Genomic DNA, 11,447 nt, shown 5'->3' with positions numbered 1-11,447 from the left:
CACCCCCGCTGGGGCGCCCATGGCCGCACCTGTGCCCGGCCCGCCGGCAGCAGCTGGACCCCCGCCCCCGCCCGGGGCGCGCTGCTGCGCGGAGCGGCCGCGCCCCGCGGAGGGGCTGCCCCGGCGGCGGGGGGCGCCGCAGCCTCCCCGGCCCGCGCCCCGGCCTGGCTCAGGAAGTGCCGGTAGGGAAGCGGCGGGGGCGGCCGCCGGGGGCCGGGCCGGGCTGGGCTGGGCTGTCAGCGCGGCGAGGGGCAGCGGCGGCGGGGGGGAGCGGAGCGGAGCAGGTCGGAACAATAGCGGGTGGAAGGGAGGGGGCCGGCGGCGGCGGGGCTCGACACCGGCACCCCGCCCCGGGCCGCGTCGCCCAGCGCAGCCGGGGGGCAGCGCAGCCTAGCCCCGGGGCAGTCGCCCCGCAGGCACCGCGGAAGGGATGATCCGGGCGGCGCTCGGCTGGGCTCGCCGCTAAACGCGCCTCCATCCCTCCCTCCCTCCTCTTCTCCCTCCCTCTTTCTCTCTCTCTCTCTCGGCTCTCCTCCTCCTAACTCACTGGATATTACCAGCCGCTGGGCTCGCTGCCGCCTCTCCCCCAGCCATGAATCCCGCCGAAGGGGCGGCGGAGGAAGGCGCTGTCCCCGACTCCGAGGTGGATGCTTTCTTTCGAACAGGTAGGGGAGCCGCGGGGAAGGGGCCGGGGCAGCGCCGGGCCCTACCTCCGCCGCGGGATGCGGGGCTGGCGGCGGCGGCGGCGCTGGCACCGCCGGCAGTGGAGCCGCGGGGAGGGGGTCCCCGCCTGCCTCCTCGCTTTGTCCGCCTCAGCCCCTCGGCTCGTCCGTGCTCCGGTCCCCCCCTCCCGCCCTCGGGAGGATGCTACCGCGGGGCTGCGCTCCCGCCGCCGACCGCCTCGGGAGGGGACCGGCCGGGCCCCCGCCCCGAGCAGGCACAAAAGCCCCGCGGGGATGCTCGGGGAGAGCCGCCGCGTTGTCGCCTCCGTGAGAGGCTGCGCCGGCTGGGCCCCGCCGGGTCCCCACCCCGGGCAGCGGCGACGGCGGCCGCCCGGGTACCAGCCGCTATTTCGAAGCGGAGCCGGCTGCCTGCCCTGCCAGCCCCGCTCCGCCTGGGCGAAGCGGTAGGCGCTACCCCTGCCGCCCTCGGGTGGGCAGTGAGGGCAGAGCGCTCGCCCGCAGCCCCGCTGCCGGCCGGGGATGCTGACCTCGCGGGGACGGGCTCGCAAAGTATCTCAGGGCTGCGTGAGAGCCGTGTGTTTCGCTCTCCCGTTTCAGAGGATGCTGAAGTGGAGCTGGGCTACAGCAGAGCGTGGCGTGGGGTCTTCGTTAATGATGCAGTGGTTAATTAAATTCTCTGGGCAGTGGGTATGTGCTGGGGTCCCCACTGCACCACCCGTTTGTGAGGTGGTGGTTGTGTGGGAGCCCTCAGCTCTGAAACCATGGCTTTGCACAGGATCAGCATCTCAACTGAAACAACTTGCAGTCTGCCTTTTCCTCCCCCCTGCCCCCAATCTTAAGACAAAATCTTAAGAAAGTATTATAGGCTTCTTGGTAGTTTTTTAATTAAAAATTGTAAAGGATTAAATGCTTGTTTCATAAGGGGATTGACCCTTTTAGGCTAGGACTGACACATTGCCACAGCTGTTTGTCAAGACTTCGCTTTTCAGCTGTTTTCCTACCTGCTTATTAGCTACACACAGTGCTTTGAGCTCCAGTTACAAAAAAAAAAAGTAATCACCAAAGCTTTAAAGAAGTGAAATCCTGAAGGCCTGCAGCAGCTCCCTGCTATGGTAGACTGCACCCCATTTATGTGAAAACCCTTTGATCTAGAGGATAACTATAATAAGGTCTGGCTGTGTGTATCTTGTGATCCACAACCTATTAAGCCATAGGATATTTGCCTGTTGATAGCTTGCCTGGTTACAAGCTAATTTCCTAAGTCTCAACAATGACAGATTTGTTTAAAAAAAGAAAAACAACCCACCAATTTTCCTTTTAAAAGGAACCTGTTAATTAAGGTTCCCCCCACCTTTTCTTTCTCTCCCCTCCTTCACCCAAAGCTGAATCATTTCTCTGTGACACTGCCTTCTCAGCATAAGCATGTTAGCAGAATTGAATTTGGAGAGAGTCAAGTCTGCCTAGCTTATATGAAAAAAGTATTCCTAAATGAAGAAGCAGCACAGGGAGCCATGTGACTAGACATTTCTCCCAATCTGCCTCCTTCACCTGAAATTTCACCTGTAGATCCATGAATACACTTGTCACCTGCCTTATGCATTTAATCTGGAGATTTCAGAAAGTCTCCTAATACTTCTGCTTCTTGAGGAAACAAAATCACAGGAACCTGGGCCTGGAAGGGGTGCCTAGGCCACATCCTTGCTCTGAAGCATGTATGCATAGGCCATTCCTGATGGTTGTCTCATCTACCTTAAGCTTCATCAAAGGAGATGGCAAACTTCTTGTTTCTGTGCTGTTATGTAGCACCTTGTGTCCAAAAAGATGACATGGGGGAAAAAAACCACCCTATTAGTAGTTAATTTTGATTGTCAGCTGTTACAGTGGCCAGGCAACATCACTGAGAAATGGGAAAAAAGCACGAGAGCAGGCACGACTCACGTGAAATTGCACTGTTGGTTTCCTGCGTTGTTTGTGCACCGTTCACTGTTGTGCCTGTCTGAAGTTAGTTTTAATGGATGGCAGAGAGATTGGCTGATGTGGGGCTTAGGAGAACAACTGTAGACAGGACACAGCTGACTCTCCCACTCCTCTTTTTGGCCGTCAGTGGCAATCTTGCCTGAGTAAGGACTGTGAGATAGGGTCTGATTTGTAATAGCTGCAGAGACCTGCATTGACTTAGCATCCTTTTCCCCTTGATATTAGCTTTTTTCTTTTATTCCTTCTGTCCTGACTTGTATTCTGGATTTGTAAAGCATAACCATTGTGGCTTGCATGCCCTCGTACACTCACATCAAACAAAAAATGAATCTATGTGGTTTAAAGATTAGCTGCTCCAATAGCACGATCATGCACTAAACTGCCTAAACTCTTCCTGAATTCATAGCTATAACACAGAAAAGCATGAACTCATTATTTTCAGTGAAAAAAATGGAGTCCAAACAACTAATATCTCACTCAGAGGCTTTTAGCAACCAGCTGGGCTTTGCACTGAGCCTGGAGGATCGATAGGCTGCTCCCTGGTACCAGCAGAGGAGGCTGATGCTGGGAATGGCGCCGTGCACGGCGTGTCTCCCCCAGCAGCACCCAAACACTCGGAGGTAGCAGTCCCTTATCAGCGGTGAACTGAGGCAGCAGCTCTCTCTGAGCTGTACCTGGAAAATAGAACTGAAGGAATTAACGTGAGGTAATAAAGGAGGGTCTGTTCTGGTGCTTACACTGATGAGAACTAGGAATGTCTCTTAAGAAAAGGGTGGATTTAACACCTGTTTGGTTGATGCTGGCAGTCAGTTAAACCTCCCCAGAGACAGGCAGGGTAGGGACTATTCTAATTTTCACCATCAGATATACACAGAGTGTAATTCAGTCTTATTTTGGAGAATCACTCCCATGTAATTGGGATAAAAATTAGTGGGCAGAGGGACTTTAAGGGCAGAAATTACTATTGCAGTCTCCAGCTCTGATTTCTGGGATAACACCAGCTGCTGAATTGAGGCAGTAATTTCTGCACGACGTCTATCACTTTTTTTGAGCTTATGTTTGAGTAAGAAACCAAATCTACGCCTAGGTATGTCTTATTAAGTTTCTTATGTCTATTTTGGTGACAGATAAAATATGAGCAAGTTCTCTGGAACTCTCAGTAGTCTATATTAAATGTGTACTGAGACTTTTATATTGTATGGAACTGAATCCAAATACTTGTTTCAAACATAAAGTAAGTCCCTTTGTAAAGCGTACAAATGACAGATATCCCTTGGATACAGCCACAGAGGGAAAGCTTTACCTTTGTGCCTAAGCTGCAGGAATTTCTGCAGTGTGTTTTGGAAGCAGAGGTGAAACACATAAGGAAATCCTTTACCAAAATTTTAAATATTTATAGAGGTCAGTGACAAAACAATTTAGCAAACTACCAATTACTGGCAAGGGTAAACATCAATATTTCTTATCCACTAGCAGGTACAGTTTTATTTTCTAATTTATTTTTCTGGCACTTAGTATAACATCGATTATGTCTGAGACGAAGATGCTGACTTTGTCATTGATACTTCCTGTGAGTGAGTTGAAAATTGATATTGTTCCATCTCCTTTGACTGCGATGAATTACTCTGTTTGCTTTCTGCTTTCCACCAGCCGGTTATACTTCCAGCGTTGTTCATTTGTGCATGAGTGACTGGCAGCTCCACTACTGAATAACTTTAAAATGATTGGCAGTGGCCAAGCTGTTTGATCAATAGATGTGCTTGAAGTGATGTCTGCAGAGAAGTGCTTCTCGAGGTTGATGGAACCAAGTGTCTCCTTGTAGAGCAGATAAATTGATTCAATCGAGTTGTCACTGGTGGTGAGGTGTTCGTGTGACACCTGGCTTCCTCACCTTGAGGCTTTATAATGTATAAGGCCTGGTCTGGTAATGTGTGCTGATAAAGGAGTCTCTGTTGTAGAAAAGACTGTCAGGTTGTGCCTACCACCTGGAAAGCTCCTGTGTCCTTTAAGGTGATGCTGTTAATTAAAATCTCTACCATTCTCTGGAGGCTTTGACCTATGACCCTGGCAGGAATATGAGTTTTGTTCCTTTCTTTCCTTATTGTCTAATGGAGGTGTTTTTTCATGTGATTGACGTAGGGGAGGAGGATGGTTATCTCACTACATGTGGGGACCCAGATCCTCCCAAGCCTCTGTCACCGGGTACCCCAGTGCATGGGGAAGGCCGTGTGGCTCTGCCCTGCTGTTGTCCCATCTCCTCTTCCTCAGGACCCTCGGAGGGAGCTCTGCTAGTCCGGGAATTGGCACGTAGACATGGCAAAGGACGCATAGGTGAATCAAGAGGTCTTGATGGGAATGACTGTCCTCTTTCCCCTCTAGCCCTGCAGACACTGCTCAGAAATGGGGCAGAACCTGCTGATTTGTGGGGTCTTGTGACAAAAGGGAAGGATCTCTTTTTGTCTGATCCTGGAAGGGAGTGATTTAAATTGGTGATTTATGTTCAGAAAAGCATTTCTTTCCCATACTTTTTCCTTCCTCCTCATTCAGAAGTACGTACAGGGCAACAGGGGTGACATCTGATAGTCATTTACAACGTGTTTCTTCTGGATGAGATTGCATTGTGTTATAAGCCAGTAGGAAGATATGTATTCTATTCGATATTAATTCAATTAACGCTGAACAGAATTACTTCCAGAGGAAGAGGCCTTTCACACCCAGCTTCTGTTCAGAGCTGTATGTACTGAAGTTCACAATCCTTGATTTCCAGGACAGGGTGCAATAGCGAACATAAGCTTATAGCACAGACATTGGTAAAGTGCACAGGCAATGCAATAAGGCTCGATATGGCACCTGCAGAAGTTATTGGGGGGGGGGGAACCTGTTGCGTATGCTGTGTTTTGGGGTTGAAACTCTGAAAGAAGAAAAGTGCTATCCCAAAGTCATCAGAGAGGAGCCCTGTACAACCCTCCCCGTGCTTGTGTAGACCATTTTGCATGTGGCCTTAGATGGCCGTGCGTGTCTTGGGTTGATGAGCTGCACGGATACAAGCGAGCATCCAACTTGGCCAGGCGAATACAACTATCGCTATTTCCCACCCCCTGCCTTCCGTAGTGTATTTTATCAAGTCCCATAATAATAACCTGCAGGGAAACATGAGAGTTTAAAAATGGGAGCAACTTTGATGGGTTTGGTGGGTTTTTTTTTTTGGTTTAATTTCCAAGCACACCCTCGCGTTAAGAGCCCGCAGGGGAGTCCTCTGGCTGGACAGGTGCTCTGGGCCTCCTGAAGGTTGGGGATGAAGTATTCTGTTGTTTCAGCTGCTGTGACCTTACGGTCCCTAGGAAGGTTGATTATGGATGTATAGCAGCTTTATTGCTCCATGGCGACACATACCGTACAGTACCCAGTGGTATTTTAAGTACTTCATAGTTATATCAAAGAAAATACTTAAGGAGTATTAGGCCTTATAAACCTATAGCACTGTGCATTTTATGGCTGGAACTTAAAGTAAGTCATGAAACAACTTAGAGGTATTTGTGCTTTTGTTTGATTTGGACTGGTGTCCTGCTTTTAATATTTCTTTGGATAAACAACTCCTGTTTTACAGCCTTGCATGGCACACGCACCCTGTGTTTAACTGAAGGGACTCTGCCACTTGGGGAATTTTGCCTAGCGAATCTGGCAAGAATAACAGCGAATATTACAATATATGTGTTGCAAAAGAAAGCTGGATATGAAAAGAGAAGTCAAATATGATTGTCTGAATGGAGAACCCTAAAAGGTGGAGGGCTGTAAAAGAAAGAAGTCATAATATTTTGAATTTTGTTTTTTTCCACTCAGTTCTGGGACAGATTGTGTTACTGTCATGCAGATCCAGAGGACGTCAGAGGAATTGTTTGGGAGTTTTCACGGATGTAACTGAAAACAGAACTTGGCCTATGCACCGCAACGGCAATTGTAAATCTAGGTTCGAGTCAGTCACCTGTGCCATATGTGGACTGCAGTGTGTTAAAATGGGATTTAGAGCATTTTGTGCTAAGACTGGAGTAATATTTCGGCAAAATATTTAAGTTTTCATGTCGTATTTCAGATTTGGTTCAGAATGAGCCTGTTATTTGAATCCAAGGCAAAGACTTTCCTCTATTGTAAGTCATTGCGAAAGTCGTTACGTATGTGATTACTGTAGAATAACATTAGTTTCAGTTGCTTTTCATTTATTTTATTTTAAACTATTCAGTGAAGATTCAAAGTGGTATATTAAAATTATGTATGTTCAATGCTGGAGTGCAAAATACCGTGTAAAACATTTACTGAAGTTTAAATAATTCCTGTTTCCTAATCAAGGGCTTAGGAGATAATTGTGTTTCTACTTTTAAATATAAATATTCATTTTGGTTGCTCATTTTCATTAACTAGTGCCTAGAATAAATTGTGGTTTATTGGGGTTCTTTCTCCCTTAACAACGTGTATAGCTTTGTTACTAAAATCTAGGAGTGTTTTCTGTTTCTTCCAAATTACACAATATAATGACTGAGAACATACAGGTATATAGGCTAAATTTGTCGCACTCCCACTTCAAGGCAACAAATTGCCTTTAAAACTAAAAATGAAATTCCTTTTCTTTGTAACCTTAATTATATGAACCAGCATTTCAGTTTCGCTGATGAAACAAAACTACCATAATTAGTCAGACTGTAGATTTTGGCGTAAGGTCACATCATGCTTTGCTGAGAATAATAAGAGGAAATGATCTTCAATTTAACATCTCTGTGACTGGCAGACCAGCTGCTCTGGTCATTTCTGTTAGTGAAGTGGCCTTGGGAAAAAGGGTGTCTGCGGTGTTTGTGAGAGAAATTAAATTAACCTCGTTGCATAATTGGTAGCCATGTAGACTTAGTGGAGTTTTCAGGTTTTTTAAACTATTTTTTTGTTTTTTGTGTGTGTGGAATAAGCTGTGCTGAAGTGGCAGAAGACATGCCTTAACTTTAAAATAAAAAAATCATTACAAGGAAAGATTTGACTCCAAGATGTTGCTCTCTTCTGGGGATTGTGAGCCTTTCTTTGCAAGGTAAGCGCTTGGTAAAACACTAAAGGCAGTAGGTCAGGCATGCTCCGGTGCAGCCGGGATATGAAGAGTGATAGTTGGCCCAGGTTGGTTTGTTACCTGAAATTAGAATGTATAGTGAAAAGCGCTTTGTAAAGGTTCCCTGGTAATATTGGCGCTGCTGGCATGGTTCCTGACTCCTGGAGTGTACCCTGGCGCTCCCGCTGTTTTAATGGCAACTGGCAGCCTACATTGGGAGCAGCATCGTCAGCTGGAAACAATAGTGTCTGATTCTTGTTTGTCAGCCGGGACAATAGCCCTGCTGATGGGCTGCGGTGGAGGAGAGCGGGCTTCCTTTGTATGGCAGTGCAGGCATGGCAGATGGCTAATTGGACATGATAAACCACGGAAGCAATGGGGGAGAAAAAGATCTGCAGGGATTATCGGCTTGTATCCCCCACGTTAGGGAAAAAAAATTATGTATTTTAAAGACGTTATCAACTTTAGCTCTTTGCCATGAATATATCATTCAATAACAAAGGAGGACACCCTAGCTAAAGTCTTTCCTTAGCTGATCTGAAGTCCACTTTATTAGCTGGGAGCAAATCATATTACTGTATGGGAAGGTAGGCAAATGCATGGCCCCCGGAGGTGCTGGCATGGCACTTAGGAAAATTAGCGATGCATATTTTTCACCAGTCTTGTAAGTGAATGTCAAACTGTTGTGCCAAACAGCATCCAAGCTGAAAACAAAGAGCTTTGCAGCAGTGCTTTTCAGGAGTGGAAAGTTACGCTCTACCATAGTTTGTCTAGATACGAATAGACATCCATCAGTGTTGGAGCACTGAAAAGCTAAGCTGATTAACGAAGACAGAATTTATTTATTTAAATGTATTTTATTAGACTTAATAGAGTACTGTAAAGCCAAAACCTGAGGCCCTTGTGCAAACAAACTTTTGCTTATTTAAAACAGCTTAGTGAAAAATGTAATGAAAGCCTCAAAGTTAGGACCACGAAAATGATCAGAGAGGTGGAACACCTCTCCTACAGGGAAAGGCTGAGAGTTGGGGTTGGTCAGCCTGGAGAGTAGAAGGCTCCGGGGAGACCTTATTGCGGATTTTCAATACTTAAAGAGGGCTTATAAGAAAGGTGGGGACAGACTTTTTAGCAGGGCCTGTAGTGATAGGACAAGGGGTAATGGTTTTAAACTAAAAGAAGGTAGATTCAGACTAAGGAAGTAATTTTTTATGATGAGGGTGGTCAAACACTGGCACGGGTTGCCCAGAGAGGTGGTAGATGCCCCATCCCTGGAAACATTCAAGGCCAGGTTGGACGGGGCTCTGAGCAACCTGATCTAATTGAAGATGTCCCTGCTCACTGCAGGGGGGTTGGATTAGATGACCTTTAAAGATCCCTTCCAACCAAACTATTCTGTGATTCTAAGGTATGTGTCAATCCCAAGTAGTTTTTGGTATAAGATATGTAGGCTTAGCTAGTGGCTTCGGTGGCTGTGGGCTTGTGAGCCCAAGGCTGTGCCCACAGCCTGGTAGCAGCAAGCAGAAGTTCATCCCATTGGATGCATTTTAATTCCTTTTTTGCTCCCTCCTAGTTAAACAGCAAGAGAAAGCACACCACAACTTTTGGAATAATTCCACAATTTTTGTTCATCTTCCCTCTGCCTACAGAGGAGGTATAAGAAGTAAGGTGGAAAGGGGGTCATGTGCATTCGTGGCTGCTGCACTGATCTGCAGTCATCGCTGGCTTTAATTCCCTGTTTCGTAAAATGGTATCAAGTGCCTAGAATACTTTGCTGTTTTAGTGTCTCTCATAATAATAATGTTATGGCATATAACAGATACGTTTAAATTGTAGTAAAAATAAATCTGCAAGAGGTTAAAAATAATAGCTAGCAAGAAATATGCAGTACTTCTGTGGAAATGTCTGGACTGTGTTTCTCTTCCACTGTTTACTACTGTCTTTTCCCACGGGACAAGTTTAGTGGAAACTCCAGATGAAAAGTTTCAGCGGGTTGCCTTTGGTTTCAGCAGGTCCTTCAAGTGCTGTACCCGTCAGTCTGTGTAGCTTTCGAAGCTATAGGTGCAGGAGACCATTTGAAGGGTTGTGAGTGGATGCAGTAAAACTTCCAATAGGGCTATCCTTCTATAGGGCCTACAATATTGTCATTATGTTATGATGGTTCTCTACCAGAGTTTATTATTTGTATTATTGTCTCAGTCACTGATTAGTTCCTTCTGAAGCAGATGCTGCGTGAACACTGAACAAAAAGACGATCCCTGACATCAAGTGCTTACAATAAAAGCTGTCAAGTGGATTGTGAATTCATTTAACTGAATGTTAATTGTCTTTTGCTTTGTTTTGCTTTTAAACATGTCTGAAGGACAAGCCAGAGGAGTTACGGAGTCTAGCACTGGGTGTGGAGCAGAGGGAATGGCTGAGAATAAGGTACAAGCAGAAAAATAGGGAAGAAATGAGAAAACTGTAGGGAAACCTAAAAAAACACGGAAGAATGCAACAGTTATCTAGCAGAGCACTTCAGAGCTGGAGGGCACTTGGCATTGCAGCCTGCATCCTCTGTGGAAGGGAAGCGGGTGATGTCAGTGTGGGGAAGGTCAGAAGCCAAAGGAAATCACAGAAACGAGACAATAAAAGGTTTGATTGGAGTTGTAGCTTTTGGGATGGAAAGCAAAAGGTAGGTTTTCTGACACATTAGAGAAAAAAATTGGCAGACTCTGGCTGGGTACATAGTGAAAGGAGGGAACAGGCAAAGCCTATGCATGTATCATGCTCAGAATGGGGAAGGCAGCCATAGGAGGTACTGCAAAGCACAGGAAAAATAGCAAGGTTTTCTCTTCTAGGAGATGCCCCTCACTATCGAAGACCATTATTATCACACTGCAGTCTTTTAATGGTGACTGCACCAAATGCCTGTCTTGCTTTGATGCGGCACAGAGAAAGCATTTCCTTATGAAGTGAAGACACAGAGCCAAAATCCTTGGGTGTTCTGCTTCACGTTTAATGCCTCTTGTTCACAGAAATATGTCATGAAGAGCCAGCCTCCTTGGATCTGACTGCCACTGTGTTTCAGCAATTTAACTTTCCTGCTCTGCTTTTCTGTGCTGAGGCAGAGTTCAGGAGTGATGCTAATAGAGTCAGTCTGAAGCATTCAGATAAATTTAGTCTGAAGGAGCAAGTCAGGCCCACCAGGTAAATAGTAATGATCTCGTGAGCTTCGAGGGCTTAGATCTGCAGTGTGTGAATCTCCCATTAACAGCTTGCTCCTATTCAACTCAATCCTGCTGGAAAGTTAGCTGGGGTGTTAAATAGGTCAGCTATCTATTACAGATTCCTGTTAGTCTGGAATCTGTCTGCTGCTTCAGGTTATTTATCAAATTCCTAATGAGACGGTCTTGAACTATATGAGGCCAGGAGAAAGTTGTTAACACTAGCTCGGTTTAAAACACCTCTGGTGCTACAATTGAACAGAGGGAAAACTCTGTTGGTTAGATGAGTTCAGATCAATTAAAACTGATCTGTGTGGTAATGGGAATTTGTAAAAATGACACTTCCCAGCATGTAAGCCCTTATCATGGGAATTTTTTTTTTCTTTTTAAAAAATGCTCCTTGTCTTCATCATTGAGTTGTGCAGTAAGGTGTAACTGGCAGCTTGGACCTGGTTGCTGTGATTGGGATTGATTTCAGTGCTTGATCCAGCTTCAGCTCCA

The 11,447-nt window shown here is 46.3% G+C and overlaps 1 protein-coding gene across 1 annotated transcript in view; it reads left to right on the top strand.

Moving 5' to 3' along the window:
- The first annotated feature begins 592 nt into the window (after positions 1-592).
- The window catches only part of KALRN (kalirin RhoGEF kinase), a 524,417-nt gene continuing 513,562 nt past the window's right edge, over positions 593-11,447 (top strand). The window contains exon 1 of the mRNA XM_075152844.1: positions 593-665. Coding sequence (XP_075008945.1) covers positions 593-665 — 73 coding nt within the window. The remainder of the gene's footprint in view (positions 666-11,447) is intronic.

The sequence above is a fragment of the Calonectris borealis genome, chromosome 6 (assembly GCF_964195595.1).
Source record: "Calonectris borealis chromosome 6, bCalBor7.hap1.2, whole genome shotgun sequence".
In the NCBI taxonomy this organism is placed as follows: Eukaryota; Metazoa; Chordata; class Aves; order Procellariiformes; family Procellariidae; genus Calonectris; species Calonectris borealis.
Note: the sequence above shows the minus strand (reverse complement) of the source record. Positions and strands in the feature narration are given on the sequence as shown.